At 49.2% G+C, this 26008-nt stretch overlaps 2 protein-coding genes across 2 annotated transcripts in view; one reads left to right on the forward strand and one right to left on the reverse strand.

Moving 5' to 3' along the window:
- Exo5 (exonuclease 5) overlaps window positions 1-2737 on the forward strand; it is a 64742-nt gene extending 62005 nt beyond the window's left edge. Inside the window, exon 2 of the transcript XR_001175098.1 lies at window positions 2235-2737. The gene's annotated coding sequence lies outside the window, so the exon portion shown is untranslated. The remainder of the gene's footprint in view (window positions 1-2234) is intronic.
- Window positions 2738-7540: 4803 nt separating this feature from the next.
- Rims3 (regulating synaptic membrane exocytosis 3) lies at window positions 7541-22193 on the reverse strand. Its single transcript, XM_013016860.1, has 6 exons — window positions 21947-22193; window positions 16384-16525; window positions 13729-13841; window positions 11692-11793; window positions 10958-11097; window positions 7541-8074 (listed from the first exon to the last, which is right to left on the reverse strand). Exons 1-6 carry the CDS (start codon window positions 22161-22163, stop codon window positions 7862-7864), a joined length of 927 nt encoding a protein of 308 aa, XP_012872314.1. The 5' UTR covers window positions 22164-22193; the 3' UTR covers window positions 7541-7861.
- Between the last annotated feature and the right edge of the window lie 3815 nt (window positions 22194-26008).

Raw genomic sequence — 26008 nt, forward strand, 5'->3', positions numbered from 1 at the left:
TTTTTTTTTTTTTTGTCAGTCGTGGGGTTTGAACTCTGGGCTTGGGCGCTGTCCTTGTACTCTTCAGTTTAAGGCGAGCGCTCTACCGCTTGAGCCACAGTACCACTTCCGGTTTTCTAGCAGTTTATTGGAGATGAGAGTCTCACGAACTTTCCTGCCTGGGCTAGCTTTGAACCGTGATCCTCAGATCTCAGCCTCCTGAGTAGCTAGGATTACAGGCATGAGCCACCAGTACCCAGCTAGATCTTCCACTTTCAAAGATCTAAAACAGCCAAGTGGTGATTCACACCTGTAATCCCAGTACTCAGAAGTTTGAGGCAGGAGGATTAAGAGTTTTTTTGAATTATCTAGTAAGACCCTGTCAAAAAGAAAGAAAGAAAGATTAAAAAAAAAAAAACCAAGGCCTTGGGAGGGAGTGGATTAGATTGGCTCATATAACTATCCCAGATAATCCAGGATAATCTCCCTGTGGAAAGCCCTTAACTAATTCTACCTTCAAGGTACCTTTTGTCATGTAGTTAGCATATTTCCAAGCAGTTTGAGAATTCAAATGGGGATAACTTTGCTGTTACTCTGACCACTACTACAAATAATACTTCAATGAGCATCATTGGACATGCTCCTTCGATGGGCCTATATCCAAATTTACTGGTCAGGCCGGGTGCTGGTAGCTTACCCAGCAATCCTAGCTACTCAGGAGGCTGAGATCTGAGGATCCCTGTTCAAAGCCAGTCTGGGCAGGAAAAGTCCAAGAGACTTTTATCTTCAATTAATCACAGAAAACTGGAAGTGGCACTGTGGCTCAAGTGGTAGAGTGCTTGCCTTGAGCTGAAGAGCTCAGGGACAGCACCCAGGCCCAGAGTTTAAGCCCCACAACAGACCAAAACAAAAAACAAAATAAAAAAATTTACTGGTCAAAGGCTCTGTATGATTAGATCAGATTAGTAGTCAAAAATGGCTCTGCCAATCTACATTTTCAAAAGTATCGTCATCTTCCCATCACCACTTGGCATTTCCCAGCTTTATCATTTTTTGCCAGCCTATTACAAGAGTAAAGTGAAACTCATTATTACATTTCCATCACTGTTCAGAGCACAGAACAGTGAATTACTATCTTAATCCTCCAACAATCCTGTACTATGTTCCTTCTGTCTGAAGGACATCTTTCAGAATTCTTTTTTTTTTCTTTTGGTTGTAGGGCCTGAACCCTGGGCCTGGGTGCTGTCCCTTAGCTCTTCAGCTCAAGGTTAGCACTCTACCACTTGAGCCACAGCACCACTTCTGGCTTTTTCTGCTTATGTATTGCTGAGGGATTGAACCCAGGGCCTCATGCATGCAAGGCAAGCACTCTACCACTGAGTCACCTTCCCAGCCCCTGATCTTTCAGAATTTCTTTGAATCTCAGTTTGCATTTTCTGCTCCTTTGCCCCTTGAAAAAGAAGTGAAATTCAGAATCCTGGGAAATGTGTTTTGTTTTGGTTTTTTTTTTTTTGGTCCATCATGGGGCTTGAATGCTGGGCTTCGGCACTGTCCCTGTGCTCTTCAGCTCAAGGTGAGCACTCTACAGCTTGAGCCACAGCATCACTTCCAGTTTTCTAGTGGTTTATTTGAGATAAGAGTCTCACAGACTTTCCTGCCTGGGCTGGCTTTGAACTGCAATCCTTGGATCTCAGCCTCCTGAGTAGCTAGGGTTATAGGCGTGAGCCACCAGCACCCGGCTGGGAAATGTGTTTTTATATATTAGTTTCATGAGCCTTTCCTCAAGAGTGCCCATGATATTGCAAGGCCAAGTGCCAGAACCAAACAGTTAAGAGGGCCACCCTCTTCCAGCAAGCATATACTGTGGTAAGACTCTACTTCCTTTATCCATATTCTGTCCTGCCATCGCAATCCCAGCCACAGGATGACTACAGCTCTTTCTAGAAGCGACTGTTAATATACTGTTAATATGCCCCTCTTATGAGGCAGGGAGGGTAAGCAGTAGTCGAGAGATCAATCATTGCTGTAGTTCACAGCCCTGGAAGTCAACTGCTACCTTTGCTGCTTCTGTTGAGTATGGCTGAAGTTAAACCATACGCTTGAGCAGAGTCTTTGTCCCATCTTACCTTTTCTTCTTATTTGAGAAACCCTTGTACAGTCTGTGAAGATTGAAGGCTTTGAGGGTATTCTCTCCTGTCAAGCAAGACATACCACTTCTCTTTTAAGTCACCTAGAACTGTTTTTCTCTCTCCTAGAATTAAGAACCATCTCCAAAAAGCAACACAAGATTAATTTCAAATGAACTTTAATAATTTTTTTCTGCCCAAATACTGTACATGCAGAAGCCATGTGAAGAATTTTCTCCTCAAGGGAATTGGCAAGAACATCATGTGAAACAGCTGGAAGCCCCTCCCAGCTGTCCACCTGCCACCCAGATACCACAAGTTTGGAATGATGCTGCACATAGAAAATGTAAAGAGCACAGATATAAAAGGCTAATTGCTTCTTATCTAAACAGTGTGCTTGTCAGTCCCTAACAGCTATCTTTCTTTTTGTAGGATGCATTTGGAAATTCTAAAAAAGGGGTTCCTGCCTTCTGTGAGTTTACATGCTAAAGGAATTGGTAGAACTCTCGGGCCCACTTTCCCAAAGGAAACAGCCACTCTGCCTTCTGAGATGATACTTGGTAAAAGACATTTGGGAGGGAGGAATGGTTTTAAAGAACAAAATACTTGGAGGGGAAGTAAGTTCCCTCTCTCCTCCCATCAGAGAGCATTTCCTTTAGAATTCTCAGATCTTTATCTTGTCCTGTGTCCTCTGAAAGCAGAGGTGAGGATGACCCAGCTTTATCTGCTGTGGGAACACGGACCTATTCAGGATGCAGCTGAGATTGTGATATCACATCAGCACCTTGAAAATTGTCCTTTAGAGACAACCCCTAATTATTTCTCATCATAATAGAGAAAAGGAGGAAGAACAAACCATGGACTGGTGAAAGCAGTCTGTTAGGACTCCCAGAGTTCTTGTCAGAGGCAGCATCTGGGTGTGAACCAGATGAGAGTCTGCACCCAGCTTGGGCACCAGAGGCTAGATGAAGTCAATCCATAGAACCAGCTGCCAGAGGCGCCAGGCTCGCCACCCTCAACAGCTCCCAATCAGAGATTTATAAAACCAGGAGGGAACCTGGAACAACTAGCTCATGCTCTGATTTTACAAATGAGGAAGCTGAGACCCAGCAAAGGGAGAAATCCTACACAAGGTCACAGTTTCTGGCAAAATGATACAGAACAGCTATCCCTGTCCAGGTCATTGGCTAATATAACAGATGCTCAGTTGTCCCTGGAATTCCCAGGCCCCCTTTATGTTAGCCAAGCGGTCTGGAACCCATCCTAGGGACCCTTCCTAGCATCAGTGTGAACTCCCTGGGAGGCTTAAGGCTCTGTTCTTACAGGCCAAGTTTCCAGCCAGATCCATGGAAGGTTTCTCCCAAGCGGTAACATGCTGTTCAAGAAGCACCTGCCAAAGCCAGTCTAGGCCCCTGGGAGGGTATGAGTTCCTCTCATTGATGTAGCTTTCCTCACAGGCACAGCCATGCTGGGCCTGCAGAAGCCCAAGCTCAGGGATGGGGGGGGAGGGAGAGGGGAGAGTTGCTTTGCTACATGGGAAGATTAAGCCCTTTTGTCAGAGAACAAGGTCCCACTTTTAGGCATGCCAACATCTCCACCGGCAGAGTTGGTGCCCAAGGAGGCCAAGTTGCTCTCTTTGGCATCACTGACATTGCTCTGAGATGCTCAGGCACTCTTTTAAAAATAACCCTTTCCCAGACAGACCAGACCAATCCAACCACCACCAGCCCCATACATCTGATTGTATGGAGCTCCCCTGCTTTAGTGATCCTGGTTGTTGTGTTCTGCCCCAGTCTCTTCAGACCTGGGTGTGAAGCAGACTGGAGAGAGAAAGCAGGGGATGTCTCTGACTATTCTCTGAAAGACAATCCAGTAGAGGGAGCAGCATTCTAAAGAACCTCTGTACATGTCAGGCCATTGAAGAAGACAACTCTGAAGAAAGGAAGAAATATGGAGGAGGAGGCAGGGATGCAGCCCTCTTGTTTTCTACTTCCCTGCAGCCACTGCGGAAATGCTGCCACATAAGCTTCTGGCCCCGGGATGGAGGGCCATGTCTCCCCACCCTGGTGGAGAGCAACTCAGCCACAACATCAGACAAAGGCAGCAATTTCTTACACAGTTCACACAGTGCTAGAAGCAATCAGAGACACAGAAGAGCAGCCTTACTAAGGCCCTGCTGCTTTCTAGGCCAAGGGTGATGGGGGAACATTGAGGTATTGGGAAGAGGAGCTTAGCATCTCCTGGGCAGCAGGGCCTGGAGTGAGGCCCCTAGAAGTGTCAGGACTCATGGTAAAGCAGTCTAGATTGTGCTACATTTCATTTCCAAAGAAGTGCCCTTAGAGGGCTATATTGTCTTTAAAAACAGAGGCTTCTGCTCTCCTCGAGGCTGGCAGTACAGAAGAGAGCTCAGACGATTTCCTGGTGGGAGGCCAGCCCCCAGGAAAGCTGGCTTGACCTCAGCACTCCATTCGGCAGTGATTCCACAAGTAAGAGGCGATCTGCGGGATCTCTTTCTGCAGTTCTCCTCATTTCTGCCTCAGCCCCAGAAAAGGCTGGCATTGCCTGGGACCTGGTGGATCCCGAGAACCTCCTAAGTGCCCTTTTCCTAGAACTGGGTGGCAGAAGAGACTGCATGGGGAGGGACTTTCAGAGATGGTTCTTCCCTGAAAGATCAAATCCTCACTGTCAAACCAAGACTTGGCTCATTTATTGGAGCCTGCTTTATAGCAAAGGCCCATCATAGACTTCCTGGTAGGGTAGAAGTCTCTTAGGAAAGTGGGACAGACTGAGCAGAGCAGAAATATGAAGACAGATGCTCTGAGTCATCTATCTCAGCCCCTGCCCACAGCTCAACATCACTTCAGGGCTACTTTTGTTTCTGCCACATCCCTGACAAATCTGGCCTGATCAGAGAATGAGTCTTCTCCTGTGACCACTGCTAGGTTTCATCTGGGGCGAGAAGCCAAAGGAGAACCTAGAGGATCATGTTCCTTCCTTCCCCACATCCCCTCCTCAGAGGGCAGATCTGTTTCCCCCTGCCCAGGGAAGGCCAGAAATTACACTCCTATACTCTCTGCCCAGCATAGGCAGAGTGGTTTCTCAGGCAACCTCTGAATCTAGGATCCTGAGAAACACAAGTTAAAATCCAGCCACTCTCTCATGCATACACAGCCTCACACCATTCGCCCTCATGGTGGAAATCCAGGTGGGGATTCTTATTTGGTGTAAAGAGTTAAAAAAGATGAATTCCCCAAGGTCAAGTTTGGGGAGTTGCATTCCACTGAAGACTGGAAGCCAGGGATTGTAGACAGGTCAGCCCCTAATTTCCAGCCTATCAGGTGCCCCCCCCACCATGCCCAAGCTGGAACTTTCCTCATGCTGACTTCCCTCAGAAACAAGGGCACCAAGGCCTAGAGCTACCCAAGGGCACCCTCTCTGCTGGCAGCTCCCACCTCCTCCCAGTGCCTTCCTAGAGGCAGGAGGATGCTAGCAGTTCCCATTTCTTGGGAGTGACTCAGTGCTACAATAGCAAATATCTATGCTATCCGTGGTTCACTAATGCTATCCCCACTCCAAAAGTGGACTTTTATACCATCCAGAGAACGATGGCTGTACAACTGAGTACATCATCAACAGAAGACGGAAATACCCTTTTGCCCACAAGCTTTTGCTCTGTCCCCACTCTACTAGGGTCAAAGAGGACAGAGCACCGTGGCCCATTTTTAAGGGCACAGTCCAGTCCAAACCTGACTGGGAGTGTGTGTGAACTTTTGCCTAAAGAAGAAACAGCCTGGCCACTCCTCTCCCTGCTCTGTGCCCACAGTGGATCTCTTCTCTAAAAGTGCCTGGAGGAGGCGCAGGCACTACCTTTGTTCATTTCCTTTCTGCCTTACCCACATTTTGCCTAGGGCTAGGATCCATGGATCCTAGGAGGCTGCAGCCTAGGGAGGCCCTTTGGACTGAGCCGGCCTTATGCCCCCATTCTCCTCTGAAACTTAGGTACAACTGGAAATCAAGCACTCAGGTCAGTATCTCCACTATTACCTCAGTAGTTGTCTCTGCCTAGCTACTGGGGCTAGAGGAATGTCAGCACTTGAAAACAGGCTGGAGAAGAGGCAGAAAGAGCACTTTTCTATACCAGGACCCCTTCTTCCTCTAGGCAAGGACCCAGAGTGGCTCTTCCCATCTCCTGGAAGCCTCATATTTTACCCTAGAGCTGAGGAAGGAGAGGGGTAGATGTGGCATTCCTGAGCCAGACTTCAGGAGGCCCTGCAGCCACGTCAGGGTCCAGTCCAGGCACTGGTCCCCACTACAGGGCCAGTGGTCATATGGAACCGGTGTCTGGCGGGAAGGAGTCCCAACCAGACAAGGGTGGGCAATAGAGCAGAGGCAATGGGGTGCCCATGAAGGCCACTTCCCTGGAGGGCAGCAGGAGCAGGCAAGAAGGCAGGGAGTCCAGGAGGGGTGGAGTATTGCTTGTACAGAGCTGGTGACTGTGGCAGACTGGCGCTCAGAGGCAGGCTTCATGGAGCCAGCAGGCTGGAGCCTGAGTGTGTCTGAACTCCAGGTAGAGACCCGTGTCTGGAAATGAGCAAAACAAACAAACAAACAAACAAACAAAAGCCCCAGTGCCCAATGAACGGCTTCATGCAGCTCATCCACAAGGCTAGACCAGGTTTTCAACACTGTCTCAGAACAAGTCAGCCTCAGCCCTCTTTACCCTGGCAAACAGCTCTACCCTGGGCACTTCTTAGCAAGCCATGCACTCAGAGATGATCCCAGAGTGAGGACCACCACCTTTGGGCCTGGGAGAACTGCTTATTTTGGCAGATGACATCCTCTCTAAGGACAAGCTCCTGGGCCCACCCAGACTCCTTTGGCATGTTGGAGGACAGGAGACCGGCAGCTAGAAAAGAGGTGGGGGATAAATACCAAGGGAATCACTGGCATTTCCCTCTAGAGTGTCTTTGCCAGCACCCCTGGAAACTATGACCTCCTTGTGCTCGCTTGTTGGAAGTGGTTTCCAGCACCGGGGAGCCAACAGTTTCAAAGCCCTGCCCTTCCTGGGCATCCTCTGCTCCCCTGGGCCCCTAGCCAGGGAACTGATGAACATGCCACATGCTGCAAGGGGGCATTCAGTGAGAAGGGCTGTCAAGGGGCTAGGACAAGGAGGAGGAGTGAGGGTTCTCAGAGGAGCCCAGGTGTGGCCAGCTGCAGTGGATGCTACATTCCTCAAACACAGCAGCAATACTGGGAGAGGCAAGGGTGAAAGGAAGACAAGACAGAAAACTGAGCAGAAGACTACCAAGAGGAGGCACAGGCGGGGAATACACAGGCTCTGTCCCAAGCAGAGGGCCAGACAAGATCAACCAGTGGCCACACCCCCCCACTTCTACCCCTGGAGACTCAGGATGTGAGTTGGGTCTATACAACACTCCTTTGGATTTCTTTTCAACAAGGTACAAAGACATGGATTTCAGACCATGTGGTCACCAGGATTGACTATATCTGGACAAATGAACAGATACAATGTGACCACACACACAGACACATACACACACCACACACACACACCACACACACACACACACACAGAGACACACACCACAGTCTCCACTGCCAACTGGGACAAGCCCAGTAGCCAACAGGCATGCAGCAGGATGAGGGGCCCAGGACACAGACTATGTACAGGGGGAGGTGGGACCCACAAGCTCCCTTCATACAACATCCCTGGCCTCTCGTCCTCAGTGAGGTCCTTAGGAGCATGAGGGGCTGGTGGCACTCTCCAGGGAGGACTGGGACAGGCGCCTGGTGAGGGATCCCAGCGTGGAGTCAGCCACGGAGGAGGTGGGGAAGAGTTTGTACCAGCCGGTGACTGCAGCGCTCAGGTCCAGCTCATCCAGCATGATCTGGGCCATGCCCATGAAGCACTTGTGGTCCATGCGGCCATAGTCACCCCAGACGATCACCTGCCAGCCGGGGAGGAAGAGTGAGAAGCTGAGCCACGTCCCTACTACAGGACTGGGCAGTGGCTCCGGCACGTACAAGTTTCAAGGCACAGATGGGAAGAGCCAGGACTCAGACTGATCTGGGACAACAACTTTCTGAGACATGCCTGACTCAGTCCTAGGGACTTTGCATTTCAACTAGTACAACCAGCTACGTGAGTTGGGGTACTGTGTATTATTTCTATTCAGGGGAAACTGCAGCTCTGAACAGCTCATTAAACCAAAGGCACTCAGTGAATTGTGGCAGCCTGGTGTGTCTGGGCATGTCTGGCTCTAAGACCTCCCAGCATCCAAGTTGACCACTTTTCTCATGAAGAAGCAGACTGGGGGTCCAGGGCCTGGGTTGTAGCTGCCCTTTGCTTCTTCACTGTGGGTCTTACCTAAGTTCCCTCACTGGACCTCAGTGTTTCCACCTGTGACTCTAGTAGAGGCAACTTGATTAGCTAAGTGCCTGCCTGCCTGCCTGCCTGCCTGCCTGCCTGCCTTCCTTCCTTCCTTCCTTCCTTCCTTCCTTCCTTCCTTCCTTCCTGCCTTCCTTCCTGCCTTCCTTCCTGCCTGCCTGCCTGCCTGCCTGCCTTCCTTCCTTCCTTCCTTCCTTCCTTCCTTCCTCCCTCTCTCCCTCCCTCCCTCCCTCCCTCCTTCTCTCTTTCTCTCTTTATTTCTCTCTCTCTCTCTTTCTTTCTTTCTTGCCAGTCCTGGGGCTTGGGCACTGTTCCTGAGCTTCTTTTGCTCAAAGCTAGCACTCTACCACTTGAGCCACAGCGCCACTTCTGGCATTCTCTGTTTATGTGGTATTAAGGGGTCAATCCCAGGACCTCGTGCATGCCAGACAAGCACTCTACCACTAAGCCACATTCCTAGCCTGAGCTAGGTGAATTTCAAGCTTATGTTTTTTAGTACATCCAATATAGGGTCTAGGCTTAGAACCCTTTGGAGTTCTGCAGTTCTTTTGTTGTTGTGGGCCTAAACTCCAGGCCTGGGCACTGTCCCTCAGCTCTTCAGCTCAAGGCTAGCAATCTACCACTTAAGCCACAGTGCCACTTCCTGCTTTTTCTGCTTATGTAGTGCTGAGGCAAGCACTCTACCACTAAGCCACCTTCCCAGCCAAACCTTTTTTTTTTTTAAGCTGTGTATATCAAGCATTTGGTTACAATTTGGTTATAATTTGGAAAGCTAACACACAACCCAAATGAGAAGTCAGACAGATGCAGCTCTGGCCATTTCTCTGTCACCTACATGGCCTCAGGCAAGGCTACCAGCAATCACCACCATCATTGTTAATACTTAGTGTGTCTGGTACTATTAGGCCTTCTAGATCCATTGTTCCCTTCACCCAACACAGGGTCATTGACTCTGAGCTGTAGGCCCCCATGAGCTCAGGTTCCATGGAAGGGGCACAGTGAGCTCCCTCACGGGAATGCTGTGAAGGACCAACCACATGTGTGCTAATGAATACGTCACTGTCAAGTAGCTGGGATGAGTCACCTGGGCTTGAGCTCCACTTGGCTGAACTATTCATTGGCTGAAACCCCAACAAATCACTTCACTTTCTGAGACCCCATTTCCTGGCTTCAAAAATGGAGAGAATCACATATTTTTCACAGGATCATCTCCAGAATGATATGAGGTCATTCTGGAGAGCACAACTCAAAACCAGGCTCCTAGCTGAGGTGTAATGAATGCTAGCATCAGGTAGGAGAAGATAGAAGTGGACAAACAACCCTCCTTCTCCCTACAAGCTGTGCAACTTGCAGAGCAATTTCATTAACTCTTAGAAGAACCATGGCTTTATAGTGGTGCTGTGGCTCAAGTGTTAGAGCACTAGCCTTGAGCTAAAGAGCTGAGGGACAGCACCCAAGCCCAGAGTTCAAGCCTCACAATTAGAAACAAAAAATAATAGTTGTTCATAATAGCAAAAAATAAAGAAGAACCTTGGCTTCCATATGAATCAACTAGGAGTGCCAGGCACTGGTGGCTTACACCTATAATTCTAGCTACTCAGGAGGCTGAGATTTGAGGATTGCAATTTGAAGCCAGCTTGGGCAGAAAATTCTATAAGACTCTTAGCTCCAACTAACTAGCAAAAAGCCCAAAGTGGAAACGTGGCTCAAGTGGTAGAATACCAGCCTTAATTGAAAAAGCTAAGCAAGAGTACAAAGCCCAGTGCCATCTCCCCAAAATTTTAAAAATCAATGGGGGGCAAGAATACCCTCACTGGGTGGTAAAAAAAATAAATGGTAATAAAAATTAATGTACCTGTTACAGTGCTTGGCATAGAATGAAACATAAAAACTTTTTTTTGTCAGTCATGGGGCTTGAACTCTGGGCCTGGGCACTGTCCCTGAGCTATTCAACTCAAAGTGAATGTTCTACCGCTTGAGCCACAGCACCACTTCTGGTTTGCTGGTGGTTAATTGGAGGTAAGAGTCTCACGGACATTCTTGCCGGGGATGACTTTGACTCCTCAGATCTAAGTCTCCTGAGTAGGTAGAATTACAGGCATGAGCCACTGGTGCCTGGCAACATAGAGACTTTATTTATTTAGGGTCCGGTCATGGGGCCTGAACTCTGGGCCGGGGCACTGTCCCTCAGCTCTTCAGCTCAAGGCTAGCGCTCTACCACTTGAGCCACAGTGCCACTTCCGGCTTTTTTCTTATGTGGTGCTGAGGAATCGAACCCAGGGCCTCGAGCATGCAAGGCAAGTGCTCTACCACTGAGCCACCTTCCCAGCCCCAACATAGAGACTTAAAAAACAAAAACTTTTAAAGTGAAGCTTTCTGGTCTTTAATGACCTTCAATGACCTTAAACTAATGCTTTCTGGACCACTTGCCTGTGGCACTCACCTGCAGCACCTTGCCCTGTGGCCCCTCTTCAAAGAGCAGAGCCTGCTGGTACAGAGGATCACAGGTCTTCTTGGCCACCTTGGTCTTTTTCTTGGCCAGGCAGGTCCCATTCTCAAGCAGGTAAGCCTTGATATAGGTGGCTGAGAAGTGAGGGAGAATATGACAGGGAGAGTCTAGGAGAGACAGCTAAGGCCTGCCTTGTCCCCAGTCTCCAGAATCACAGGCTGAGCATGGTGAACAGCATGGGTAGAATGAGCTGGCCAGTACATAGCGGGTGGGAGAGGCTGTCTCACTCTTCCTCTTTCTGCCCTCACATTGTTCACTGGCCTTCCAGCCAAGGTGCCAATGATGATCAAGAATGCTGATTTAGGCTCACACTGATATCCCCAGTTACTCAGGGGGCTGAGATCTGAAAATTAAGGTCTGAGAATTGAGGCCAGCCTGGGCAGACAAACCCAAGAGACTCATCTCCAAATAACCAGCAAAATGCCAAGAGTGGAGGCATGGCTCAAGTGGTAGAGCACCAGCCTTGAGCAAAAAGAAAAAAAAAGCCAATCAAGAGGATGAGACTTGGAGTTCCCTCCTTTCCCCCCAACCCACCTCCTCACACACACACTATTGACTTAGTCCAGTATGGAGCTAAGGACTAGGGACATGCTAGATGGGGAGGTCACATGTACACCCTTCCCTGTCAGGACTATTGTCCAAATCCTTCTCTCAGCATCTAGCCTCACCTGGGAGGGATTTGGAGCCTGGTTTGGGGGTCAGGCCCCGAGCTTCAATTACTTCGACCTCCAGCTGGCCACTCCGGTCCATGATGGCAATGTGTACGTCTCCTGCAAAAGAAAAGAGGGAGAGTCCGAGCAGAGCCAGAGGTTGGGCAGAGGCAGCTACTGGAGAGAATGCCAGTCCACAGAGGGTACTGCAGGGTCCCTGGGAGGGGATCCGGATGGAGCAAGCATGACTAAGGTGTGCCTAAGACATGCTGTGACAGGTCTCTTGGAGTAAGGAGGGGGCAGGACCTCAGGGGACACACCTAGGCTCACACAGATGGCTGCCAGATTCATAGAGCCTTCAAGTCAGGGACGCTGTGGGCTCTGGCTCTTCATCTGCCTCCTCACAGAAGCCTTTAGTCACTCCCCTTAATATATGTCAAATACTGAAAGATTTCATTGCGAAGAGATGCTGAGCTACAAGCCACCACCTGGGAACTGGGTCGACTGAAACCCTTGCCAATGGAGGGAAGGGAAGCTGGCAGCCCTTGAGTGCAGATTGCTGACCACTCACTGGACTCTCAATACAGGTCATCTAGTTGGGGCAGATCCTGTGTGTGGAGTCATGTTGTTGATTTCTAGAAACTCCTAGCTTTGTTCATCATGATTCGCAGAATTTAGAATTAGGCAGTAGACACTTGGAACAAGGAGTAGGGAAACTCGATTTCGAAAAATTAGGTGGGCCAGACTTTGGCATCAGTCTCCCATTTTAGATTATCTTAGCCATCATGTACTTTGCATTCTAGGAAGAATGGGGGTGAACAGTGATTTACATGTTCAGGAGGCACCCTGGAATCCAGCCTCCTCCCTCCAGGGATATGTAACCTTTTCATGGAAGGGAGGGTTTTGGGACTTAATCTCTGCATCTCACCACAATATTCCCAATCCAGAACATATGCAAACCTGTCTTTCCACATTTAGGACACAAGGGGGCACCACACACAAATATTCTAGAGTGTGATGGCGCACTAGCTGTGTAGAAGTGGGTCACTCTTCTCAAGGCTTTCCATTTCATGACTAAACTGGGGAGGGAGAAAGACTCCCCAGGCCCTTACGAGCCTGAAAGCAAAAGCTAGGAATTAGGCAAAACCTAGAGCCAGAAGAAAGCTGATCTAACCCTCTGAGGATCCCCACGGACCCCTCTTCCAGAACAGGTTCCTGTGTGTATTCCTCCAAGAAAGACAAAATTGTGCTGTAGTAGGAGCCTTGACTAAGAATGGAAATCCAAGCTCTACAGTTGATTTCTTTGGCTGTGAGGGCCAAAGCACTGGATAGGGGCTGCATTTGAACATGTGGATCAAACAGTGCTCAGGCCAGAGTGATGTACAGGGAGTGAGGACGCACTTCTGAAAGGCTCTTAGAAAGGACCATTTAAGGCCAACACAGCTAAAACCTAAAGGCAGAGGGGAGGGACCCTGAGAACTCTTGGAATGAGCTATGTTGCAGCCAAGTGGACTAAGGGTAGGCTTTGGGGAAGTTCTTCCAAGCTGGAAGGAATAAGGAGAGAGAATTATGAAAAAGCTTCCAGGTATCTGTCACTGTTTGGAATAATAAGTCTCATCACCCACAGCTCTTAAGGGATACATTAAAACAGTTCATGTGAAGCAACTACAAGAAGCACAATAAATTAGGTATTACTGCACAACTCAAGAAGGTCTTATTGTTTCCATTTTACAGATGAGGAAAGTCACTTACTTGTCCAAGGGTGCAAAGGTCACATGGAGAATTTATGAATTCACCCCAGCCAATGCAGTGACTATTTTTCTTTATACAGCAGGTGGAGAGGGGGCAGGCAGTGAAGTGACATGGTAAAAGCTGCTGGGGGGGAGGGGGAAGGTCAGCACAAACCTGTCTTTTCTGCTCAAAAGAGGACCTGTGAATGTGCTGCTAACTCCTCGACCTTGGTTCAAAGGCCCAGGGGAAGGCTTCTGCTGGCCTATACTGCAGGGTCCCATTGAGCTCACCCTTCCTGCCCGCAGCCACCATTACCCCACTCACCCATGGGGGGTGTGGCCAGTGTCTGTCGCCCCACAATTTGGGCTGGTCCCAGCCCATCCAGGAAATCACTGAACTGGCTTTCAGCTCCAAGCCGGGTAGTAGGGAAGATGAACCTGCAGGAGGGGGCAGAGAGGCACAAAGGTGTTGGGTAGCCTTGGCATAGAGAGTAGGGCTAGTGGTTCTGTCATTCCTTCTGTGCCTCAGTTTCTCCTCCATACAGTATGAGTGTATCACTCAATGCTGCATGTCATTTGACAACCCTACATTTCTGTCCAAATGAAGAAAAATACTTGGATGTCCCTAAAGAGGCTAATATGAAAACTCTCTCGCTCTGATGGTATTTAATTCTGAAGTATCCCTCAAAAGGCAAGGCTTGCTGGACACCGGTGTCCTCACTGATGCTAAGGCTAAGAGCCAGAGACACAGGCCAGACATTTTAATGCCTGGGGCTAGTTCCAAGAACTGAGGTTTGATTTGCCTATACATTTAAGATCCAAGACAAGAGGATGAGGTGGTGCCCAAAACAGCAACTGAGACTAAAATAACACAGTTACAAGGCTGAGATGAATGGCAAGTGATGGTGGACAGTCCGTGGCTAGGGAAGGCAGGGCAGAAATAGTATTTTAAAAAATGAACAGTGTTTGAAAGCTGGCCAACAGCTGGCAGTGGACCAATGTTCCACGTGCATTATATCATGCGGTGGGAACCATTATCTACATTCACAGATAAGAAAACAAAGGCTCTGAGAGGTAAGACACTTGTTTTGCTTGTAAACCAGAACATCCAGAGTTATGGTGTGGGTTGGGGCAGATGATGCAGAAAAGGTTCCGGACTAATGGGACACAACAAATGAGAGTTATTGTGTTGTTACCCAGGGGAAAGGCTGCCTTTCCACATTCTTAAGCCTGAATGTTCTGGGTGTGGCCATCAGGGGAAGGACAGGTGAGAGAGGGTTGGCTCAAGCTTGCTCTGGGCCCACAACGGGCCTAACAAAGTACAAATACCACCTGGCTAGAGAGTTAAAAGGCTAGCCAGGGAAGACTCCTTTGTTGGAGAGTTTGGGCCTAGAACTCCCACTGGCCAATGTATGTTTATCAGAGAGAGCCTGTAAGGGGTAGCTCAGCCACCACCCCTATTCCCAAGAGGTGACTCATGTCTATGGACTATGACCAGCAGTAGTCTAGTATCACATTCGTAGGCTACTGGGATTTGAGAAGGTTAAATGAAGAAATGTAGACTCTCAAGGTCACCGAAGTTCAGAGCTTACTAAGGAGGTGTAGAGATTTAGGTGAATTGAGGTAAGAGTGTCAAATGACTGGGGTGCCAATGTTGCCTCCACCACCACTTTCTAGCTGTGACTCAGGGTAAAGTGCCTCCGTTTCCTTACTTGTAGAGATAATGATGGTATCTACATCCATCAGGGCAATCACAAGTGCTAAACTATCACTTCCAGTGTAGGAATCATTGCTCAGAGATGCCCAATGATGCTCTGCACTGGCCAAGATGTAACGGCTCTTTGCATTCAAGGAAGAAGGTACAGTTAACCCTTGCTATCCTTGTGATCCCAATGTATGGATTCAACTAACTACAGATGGAAAATGTGACAGAGAAAAAGTTGTGTCTGTACTAAACATACACAGACATTTTTCTGTTTACAACCCTAAACAATGTAGTCTACACAAACCTGTAATCCCACAACCTGGGAATCTGGGGTAGGAGGATGGAGAGTTTAAGGCTAGCCTGGGCTGTATAACAAGACTCTGTCTCAACAACAACAACAAAAATTTTTAGTCTATTTATATTGCATTTATGATTGTATTTGATGTTAAAAATAGCCTAGGGATGATCTGATATATTCAGGAGGATGTGTGCAGGTTAATACAGATACAAATACTATACTATTTAATATGAGGAACTTCAAATGCATGGATTTTTGTGGGTGGGGGAATGGGGGTCCAGGAACCAATCTAGGACTCTTAACGGTACCAAGAGTCATCTCATTAGTGAGAGACATAATCACTGAATATTAAATGATGAAGCCACAGAATCATCAGAGTAGAGATTAGAGGGTCTTACTAAAACAGAAGCAGAGAATCTTAGCCATAAAACGATCTGCATTGATTAGAGCAGATCATTGATTCAGGAGAATATCTAACGTAGTGACTCTCTTGTAAGATAAGACTTTAACATCACAGCTCACCGCAGGCCTATGTGTATCTATACATAAAAAACTGAGATGCAAGTTCATCAAGTAATGCTTTCTTACCACACAGGGCTCACCTGACCTTCCCATTTCTTTTTCTAAGGCTAGTTTTAACTTAATACAGAGATCTTACTTCTGTATCTAAGTCACCACCAATGGTCTGAAAAACACAGCGATCTAGTCCAGTCTCCTCCCCAGCAGGCTACTAAATGAAAGCTCCACTCATCTCAGCCAGGACAGTTGTTTGAGGTTTAGTAAGATTTTTCCTTTCCACCCTTCTCCCCTGGAGCAGAACAGCATGAGGAGCAGGGGCCAGGGAGCAATAATCAGACCTAGAACCTAGACACCAGGCATCGAGAGGCGGGGACAAGGGAGGCAGAGGCACAGAGGAGCCCAGACTCGTGGGCTAAAAGCTCCACAGGCAGGACCGGCCCCCCAGGGTGCGCACGCACGTGCCGTCGGAGCTGTTGCTGTTGGTGCTCCCGTCTGTGGACTCCCTGCTGCCCTGGCGCGTGACCCTGCTCCGCATCTCCACCGCGATGCCGGTCTCCGTGCTCCGCCGGATGTTGCTGCGCAGCTTCTTGGTAGCCCCTTCTGGGACCCCCCCCATATCCCAAGAAGAGAGAGGGAACAAGGTCAGACCACGGGTTGTGGTTTCTTGGAGAGTGTTGCCAAAGTCACCCTCTGGGAAGGTGCAGGTGGTGGGCAAGGTGGGCAGGGCTCTCACTGTAGGCGGGGCGTTGCTTAGGCCCCCACCCCCACCCCGAGCTGGTCTGCAGTGTGGTGTGCCATCCCACCCTGCCACGCAGACAAAGCAGACTAGAAAGAATGCCAGCCATAGATGTAGAATGAAGTTGTAGAATGAATTGGGGAGTCGGGCTGGTGGCTCACACCTGTAATCCCAGCTACCCAGGGGATGAGATCTGAAGAGGAAAGTTTGAAGCCAGCCTAGGCAGGAAAGCCCATGAGACTCTTATCTCCAATTAACCATACACACACACACACACACACACACACACACACAGACACACACACACACACAGACACACACACACAGACAGACAGACACACACACACAGACACACACAGACACAGACACACACACACACACACAGAGCCAAAAGTGATGCTGTGGCTCAAGTGGTAGAGTGCTAGCCCTGAGCACAAAGTCTCAGAGACAGCGCTCAGGCCATAAGTTCAAGCCCTCGGACAGGCATAAGAGAAAAACAAAAACAAAAACAGAATGAAGTTGGGAGTCGGGGAGGGTCCTGCCCTCCTCCTATAGGCTTCCCTGAAGATTTTCAGCCTTTGCTCCAAACCCGTTCCTCCCATTCTCTTTTGGAAGATCTATCTTATTTCCTCTTGCCAGGTCTCCTTAGGGACCCTGCCACACTCAAATCACCCACCCCACCCCTCTGATACCTTCCCAGGCCCCAGAAAACCCCACAAAGCTTGGCCACCCAAACAAAGTCCCCTCCTTTTTTTTTTTTTTTGGTCGGTCGTGGGGCTTGAACTCTGGGCCTGGGTGCTGTCCCTCAGCTCTTCAGCCCAAGGTGAGTGCTCTACCACTTGAGCCACAGTGCCACTTCTGGTTTTCTAGTGGTTTATTTGGAGAGAGGAGTCTCATGGTCTTTCCTGCCTGAGCTGGCTTTGAACTGTAATCCTCAGATCTCAGCCTCCTGAGTAGCTGGGATTACAAGTGTGAGCCACTGGTGCCTGGCCAAAGTCCCCTTCTTGAGGTGGTTCTGAATGTGCAGAGAGGCATGCGTGGTGAGTTGCAGAGGCCCTCAGAGGTGAGACTGGAGAGGGACTGCCAGCTTGACCTGAACTGACTTAGCCTTTGGGAGAAAGGTCTGCAGAAGCGCCCCAGAGGTAAAGCACACACACACACACACACCTCAATGTCTCTCTCTCTCTCTCTCTCACACACACACACACACACACACACACACACACACCTCAATGTCTCTGTGCCCCTGTTCAGGGCCCCCAGCCCCCTCTTCAGCCTAGCATGGAACACAGGGCACTTTCCCTCTCTGAGCAGCACCAGTCTGCCTGGGTTTCCATAGCAACCCCCTTAGCATGGCAGCGTGGTCTCTCTAGACGTGCTTCCTCCTGAGCGGGAGGGGTAGGGGACAGAGAATGAGTTAGGGGTTTGCAGGGGCTTCCCTTGCTGAAGCCTGCCTGCTGGAGAAACTTGATGGGGACGTAGGGCTCAGACAGGAACTGAGCCATCTGCTGCTGTCTCTGGTTAGAGGCCCAAACAAATGAAGAGTGGAGTTGCCTTACAGGAGTGAGCAGAAGCCTGGGCTGAGGCAGACAGCATAGCCCTGTACGCTGGTTACCTTGGTGATCCTCTCTCCCACCCACCTCCAGTGGTGGGTTAGGGAAGGGATGGATGTTCAAGACCCCAGTCTAGAAGAAGAAGGACTTTATTCCTCTTGATTTATCCTACTTATCTTCTAGAAAGTCCCTACTGGAGTGGAGGGAAAACTGAGTATCACAGTGGATGAGAGGCAGGGAAGGAGAAGTGATAATTGAAGATTATCTTCTGTAACCTCAGCTCAACTTCGGGGCTATTGGAGTAACTAGCATAGCCATGAATCAATGAGGCCATCAATCAGTCGGTCTCACGTGCACACAGGGTGGTGTCACCTCATACCTACTTATGGATGGGGCATTATCAAATACAAGTGCCACCCTTTCATATAGGAATTAAGAAACATCTCATATACAAGATCATGTGCACAAGTATGCAAAGTCCCACAGTCATGAACAGTCCTACCAGGCCTTCATCACGTGTATACAATGTCCTCTGTGGAACAGTTAAGCATATAGTCAAATTAAACTTGTCTGCTCAGTTACACAGCCATGCAAACCCACACATGGCATGTTATGACCCACCACACACAGAGAGGGCTGCGGAAAATGATGGCTGTCCCTGGCTCCTGCCACAATCCCCTTTACCTCAGTTAGGAAACAGATGGTTGTGGGGGCAGCAAGATATTCCTTCCTCCCCCTCATCTTCACCTCCTCAACACACACTCTTTTAGAGCTTGGGGAAGCTCTGACCTATTTGGGAGTGAAATTGCCTTCTTAGACAAGACTGCACAACCCAATGTGAGCCCCTGAGTGGGGGACTTGGAATCCTGAAATATTAGGTACTTCTCTAGTCCTTTCAGCATTTCACACATGGGGATCATGAGGTCCTAGTCCCCAAAGAACTAGGATTAGACTCCAGGCCCTCAGACTCTTTAATCTGCTGAACAGCTACTTCTTTTATCCCTTTCCAATGCCTCGTCTATTTGAGATGTGACTCAGCAGAGATAAAATTCATTCTTCAGGGTGAGGGGAAAGGTCTTGCAAACTCAGAGAAATAATTTCTCTACTGGCTTCCTACCTGACCACTTGTAACCTTTGTTGATCTCGAGAATAACTTCATGTAGCTTGTCTAGAGAAGCAGGCCAAGTCACTTGCAATAATTCTGTGGCCCCTGGAGACAGATCCAGGAACCATCTCATCTATCACATACAAGGGAAGGACAGTCACAGCTTGCAGTAGCATTCCCTATAGTGTCTTCCAAAATGATCCTGGGTCCTGAGACCCAGAACCCAAAAATGCTCAGGAGAGCAGGGCCGCTATCCGTGGTACTGAAAAGACAAACTCCTAACTTAGGGGCTAGGTCTACCTAAGGATGTCCCTTGGGTTGCCAGGTCAAAATCCACCTGTGTTGTGGGACCCCCCAAAGCTCCAATACAAACCTCTTCATTGCCCCTACTATACAGAAAATGAACACCAAAGGAAGCTGAGGAAGACCATTTTTCTAAACTCCATTTTATAAAGAGGAAATTGAGACCCAGTGTGAAAGAGACTTTTCCCACAAGTCTCGGGGAAGGTTTCAGGGTTGGGATGAGCCCTCTGGAACATCAGGGTTGAGTTTTTGGAGTCCAGTCATTGTAGAAAACATGAGGGTTGAACTGGAAGGGGGCAAGGAGGCAAGGGTCACTAGAGAGGAGGCTGGTACAACATCAGGCTAAGCTGAGGAGAGGCTTTGAAACCAAGAAGGGTGGGCAGGGCTGTAGTCAATGAAGAATCCAGATAAGCCAGGAGGAAGGAGGCTCTGGGAAGGCAGCAGCCAGGAGATGAATTCCTCCCAACCCCACACAAGCTCAACTCTGTAGGCAACTAAGCCATCCCAACTGGGGTTAGTGGGGGAGGAGGGGCTTTGTTCTGGGCTCATTTCCCAGGGTAGGGATTCCAGGGCCAATGAATGCCCTCTCTGGCCCTGTAGTGCCAGATTGTGCCACCCAGAACAGAGCTCCAAGCTGGGACACTAGTGTGCACCTGAGACTTGGGAGATGGGAAGGAGTGTGGATGAGAGAGGGTTCGCCACACAGATATGGAGGCAAAAAGCTCACTCCTCTTTTGGCTCTACTGTGTGACTGCAAGAACAATAACAGCACCAGCACTTTGCTGAATGTCTCCCGTGTGCCAAGCATGAAGCTGCGTACTTTCGCAGAGACTCTCATTTGATCCCTAGGACAGCTCCACACAATATCTGTGTTGTCCTCATTCTATAAACAAAGGGGGAGGCTTGCAGACCTGAAACAGCTTGCCAGTAAATGACAGAGTGCGGCTCTGAGGGCCAGTCTGAGGTCCTTCTACAAAAAGCACCTTCTCCCCAGGCTCTGGATGCCTCAAGACAAATGAGTACATGCAGGCTGACCCCGAGGGCCCTTCCTGTTCTGACATTCAGTGATTAGATGATTCACAGGGACCTGCAGTTAGAAGGGCATCTGGGCAATTCCCCTGGCCCCAGGCCCCGGGCCTTCAGCCATGTCCTTACATACCACGGAGACAAGCGATCCAGAAGCCCCAACATCACTCATCTCCTTCCCAGGCAAAAGGTCTTCCTGGTGTCTGCTCCCCCCCAGCTGGCTGTCTGTGCAGCTGAGGAGGAGTGCTGCAGCCTCTCCCGGTGACTCAGTCCCTGCTGTGGCCTTGGAAGACTCTCTCCCAGTCACGTGGAGGGCACAAAAAGCTTTTGAGTCTGAAGCTGGATTGCTCAGCTTGGTCTCCCAGAGACAGACCCCTGGAGTCTAACACCTCTGTTAAACTTCTGTTGTCTTTCTGAGGATGGGGGGTAGGGGTGCTGGAACTGGGGCTCGAATTCAAGAACTGTGTGCTATCCCTTAGCTTTTTTTTTATTCTATCACTTGAGCCACAGCTCTGCTTCTTGGCTTTGTGGTGATTAATTGGAGATAAGAGTCTCATGAACCTTCCTTTCCAAGCTGTCTTCAAATCTTGATCCTCAGATCTCAACCTCTTAGGATTACTGGCTTGAGCCTCTGGTGCCTGGCACCGTTATGGTTATCTCTATTCTTACCTCCCTAACTCTAACTCCATCTTGGTCTTATCCCAGTCCAAGTCTTGGATATCTGTATCTCCACCCTCCTTACCCCCTTGTCCCAGGCCTCTACCGTCCATCCTAAGGCACTAGTAACCTTAAGTCCTTCCCCATTGGGCCCTTCCTGGAGCAGAAAGCACATAGCAGAGCAACTGCTGGAAAAGATTGCGCATGTGTGTGTGTGAAAGGCTTTGCAAAATCTATTTTAAGACCTGGAGAAGCCCCTTCTCCGCAGCCCCGGTGGGAGTTTCCATGGGCATCCCTGCCCCTCACACTCCAGGGAAGCTGCCCATTTGAAGGTTTCTTAGGGAAGTTGTTACTCAGAGCAAAATAAGCAGGAAGAGATGTTTAAAATAAAGCCAGCTGGTATCTGAGCTAATGCCACAGTGAGGGGAGTCTGGGTGGACAGGGCTGGCTCCCCTGTGATATGGGGTCCACATATGCCCGTGTATCACAAGATGGGGTGACCTGAGGATTCCAGGCCCAGCGCACACACTGGTCTTAGAGCAGCGCCTGTCATGAAAGCAGGGAGGGGTGGGGTGGACTTCCTTCCACCCGTTCAGACTCAAGGCAGTCCCCACCCCACCCCTCCGTGCCCGACCCCTCACCAGGCTGGGGAAGCTGCAGTGTACTCTTGCTCCACTGGGTCAGTCCCACGATGGCCACCATCTTGGCACCCAGGCTGCTGCGCCTCTTCTTAGCTGTAGTGGTCCCTGTCCCTCCTCCAGCTTGCTGGGATCCACAGATTTCACCGCTGATGCTGGAGCTCCTCACAACATTCCTAGCGGCTGCAGCCGAGGCTGGACCAGGCTCCCCGTTAAACATGGTCCCCCAGGCGACTCTGAAGAGCCTCAGGCAACTCTGAAGGTGAGTGGAGAATGGAAGGCAAAGGGATTCCACATCAGACCCCAGCAACTCTGGACTCCACGGCTTCCCCACCCCTTCCCAGCTGTGTGACTTAGGGCAAGTTATTTGGCCTCTCTGAGTCTGTAAGGATGAAATGGACAAATATGTCTCAAGCATGTGCACATGGTCTGATTCAAGAAACAGGGCTATTCACCCTTGCCTCACCTGCTTGAAGCACTGGGCTTGGTCTTCAGCTCAGCAAGGGCCCAATACAGATGAACACCACACACACACACACACACACACACACACACACACTAAAACAGGACTATTCTTGTTTCCTTCACACAGATGTTAAAAATCCCGAAGATGACTCTGTGGAGTCGGATGGCCTGGGCTTGAATTTCAAAGGCCTTTGCCCACTAGTAGGATAGCCTGTGATCCCATTTGTGGAATGTTAGTAACCACCTCAATAAAATGACAGATAACCCTTACCTTATAAGGCTGCGGCAGGGATTAAATTAGATAGTGCATGTAAAATGCCAAGCACAATGTCAAGCCATAGAGAGAAGACTCAGTATGTATTAGGGATGATTACCCTCATAGCAAATAATAAGAACAGAAAAGAAAGTGGGCTCCAATCTGGGCAGACTGTGGAGGGGAAGGTGCCCTCCCATGGGAGCGGGCTGGTCCAGAGATGTCTAAAGCAGCAGGAAACAATCACCCTTGGCCGCACTGCCCAGAGGTAGCCGCCGTCAGCATTTTAACCCAGCTCCTTTCTATGTGCTTAAAGAAATACTTGGGCTCACAGTGTAAATACAATGGCAAATCCTGGCATTCTTCATTTAACCTAATGTGTATTTCCCAGTATTATTAATACTTTGTATAAATGTTTTAATGTCACCATAATAGTCCACCATATAGAGGTAACACAATTGACTTAACTATTTCAATAGTTACCTCTTGAATCAAGTCCAAGTTTCTCTTCTCTCTCCCCCCCCCTCTCCCTTCCTCCCCAAGACCCAGAGAAGCCCAGTCCCAGATGGACTCTGCGCTGAGAATGCTGAGCCAGTGCACCACAGTACACTCAGGTACACAGACGTGGCCTGACAAAGGATGACAGGCCACACCTGGAGCCCCACCTTTCTCTACTCTTCCAATTCTGAGAGAGAATCTATTTTCCATTGCTTCAGCCAGTTTGAATCCAAATTCTCTGTTCTATCCAAAAGCATCCTGCCTAATACCAAGGGAATATTTTTTTCCCCGTATTCTTGGACTACATTGCCAAATTCCTTTCCAAAGTATAGAAATTTACTCTCCTCATTAGCTGCCTTCAACAAATATTTAATTTCCTAAAATTCCAAGGCCACTGCTGAACGTTAAGAATATAGAAGCAAGCCAGGCCAGTGTGGTCCTGCCCTCCCACGGCCTCCAGTCCAGGAGGGGACACAGACAGTAAATAACTAATTATACCATTAAATATTTAATGATGGTTACGATAAGTGCTGAGGAAGAGGACAGAAGGCTCTAGAACCACTCTGGGGGGAGGGGACAGCAGCTTTTGCAGCCCGGTTTTGCACAGAAGTGGGGTCTCCAACGGTCAGCCTCGACCTCTTAGCTGCCATCTCAAGCAGAGTAGAAGAAAGCTACCACCTAAGACACGTTTCTCAGAACCCAGGACCCTCCTGCCTCTGTCCCAGCCTGCTCCCTTTCTGGGGTAGCCGTGCCTCACAGGCTTTAGGACACTTTGCTTGATAGATCCTTTGCTCTCAGGCCTATTACCCTTTTCAAAAGGACAGAAAAAAAGGGGGGAAAAATGAGGGTGGGAAAGGAAAGTCACCATTCTGGCCAGTGAGGAAGATGGTCCCCAGACAGCCGAAAGCCGTCACCTGGTCTCACTATTAGCATGGCTCCTGCCAGCCTGGAGAATTACGGCTGACAGCAGAGATGAGTCAATGCCTGGTTTTGCCTGCTTTGTAGCTATTGTAGCTATCTAGTGTGTTCTCACTCACTCTGTGCTGTATTCAGAGGCCCGGATTATATTTCTCCACCCTCTCCATCAACCTTGCACTAATGGAAAGTCCCCCTGGACTATGGCCTATGATGACCTCTTCTCTTTAGTTTCCAGCTCTGGTGCCAGTTTTCATGGTCTTATGGTGGAAGATGGGACAGGGCTTATCTGATATTGTGAATTTGCCAAGGTAAGACTCATTTGTTCCTTACAGTTCTTCCATGCGGTACTTTGTTATCTTCATACCGTGGATGAGAAAAGTGAACCTCAGACATACAGGGACCTGCCTGTCTCACCCTGCTCAGCTAGGAAGTGCCAAGGTGTGGACTAGAACACAGCTCTCCTGTTTTTACCGAAAGGCAAGAATGCTCAGAGCACCCATCCTTCAAGCTCAGGGTTGGCCCTGGGTCTCTGGGCTCTGAGAAGACACCAAGTGCAATGTGATGAGAATATTCTCTTTCCAACCATCTCCCCTCAGCTGGCGGGAGCATCTAAGGGCAGAACCCCTCCCCCCAGATTATAGCTACATAAGCTGGTGCTTTGCAGGTGAGCCTCCAGGATTCTTGCGAGTGTCACCTGAAGGGTGAGAAGAGATAGGATAAGGGACAGAATTCCTGACCCTGCCAACCTGTGTGCTCACATTTCCTCATGAATAATGAATGGAAGCACCAGCAGCTGGCTTGACATCCAGGACCCTGCACCATCCAGAGCGATTTGCTCATCTTCACCCTCCCAGGGATCACCCAGGGGACCTGGAGAACTGATAAATGTTTGGGTACCCCAGCCTGCAGGCCATTTCCTAAGGTGGACCCAAGGCCCTGAGGCCTGACTGCTGCTCCAGGAATCCTCATAGAGCACCTGGGGAAGGTGGGTTAGGAATCAGGATGTATGATTCCAGTTGGAACAGATTCCTTATGTGGGCATCTAGGTCTTAGCTTCCTCATCTATGTGTTAAATAAAGAGATCAGATTAGGTGCACTGGAAAAATCCTGCTGCTGAGAAAGCTTAATCTGTGAGTGCAAGCAGCAGTGGAGGGCTAAGCACTAGGGATCTGACTCCAGTCTGGCTCTGGACAGCCAGAGGTAAAGACAGAGATGGCCACTGGGTGCTTAGGAAGAGGGGTAGGAGGTGGGGATGAGGGCAGAGTGGTGAGGGAGCAGCAGGGCCTAGAATATGGCAGTCACATACTGATGGCTTTCAACAATTACTGACTCAATTACGTTTGTTCCATGGAAAGTCACTTTTCTGACCCAAAGTCACTTCTCCTGTCTCCAAGCATATCTGGACCAGTACATCAAGTAAGTACAAACTCTCCCATGACCTCACTGAACCACAGAGACAACTCTCCCTCCCCCCTTTCTCTCTCTCTCTCTCTCTCTCTCTCTCGTTCTCCCTGCTAACTCCCCTCTACTTCTGTGGCAGCAGAGGAAGTAGTTCTGCTTTATCCTCTGGGGACAAGGAACTACTGACTTCCCACCCACCCAAACTCAGGAGATGCCTTCTAAGCTCCACAGGAATCAATGAGTCCTCTGCCAGGGGCTCTCACTATTTTGTGGGCTCTCCAACCCTCTCCCGATCCTGACAATAGCAGGTTGCAGTGACCTGTCAGGTCCTCTGGGCCACCTGGTCTCTGTGATCATGAAGCCAACCAACTTATGAGGCACCCAAGATGAACACAGTCATCCACTCTTTCAACATGAAAGACCAAGAAATCAATCACAGAATGCTGGATTGAAGCTGGAAGGCACTGAGACTCCTCCTATTTCTCCTAATCTCTGCACAGGGCAGACATCACTAGTCTATCTTTTTCCTT

Source organism: Dipodomys ordii, unplaced genomic scaffold, assembly GCF_000151885.1.
Source record: "Dipodomys ordii isolate 6190 unplaced genomic scaffold, Dord_2.0 Scaffold33, whole genome shotgun sequence".
NCBI lineage: Eukaryota > Metazoa > Chordata > Mammalia > Rodentia > Heteromyidae > Dipodomys > Dipodomys ordii.

Coding starts and splice junctions, on each gene's coding strand:
- Rims3 (XM_013016860.1), bottom strand. CDS start 22,163: ATGTTTAACGGGGAGCCTGGTCCAGCCTCGGCTGCAGCCGCTAGGAAT. Junction 13,842..16,383: donor AGCAACAGCTCCGACGGCAC/GTGCGTGCGCAC, acceptor CCCCTCCTGCAG/GTTCATCTTCCCTACTACCC. Junction 11,794..13,728: donor ACTGGCCACACCCCCCATGG/GTGAGTGGGGTA, acceptor TTTCTTTTGCAG/GAGACGTACACATTGCCATC.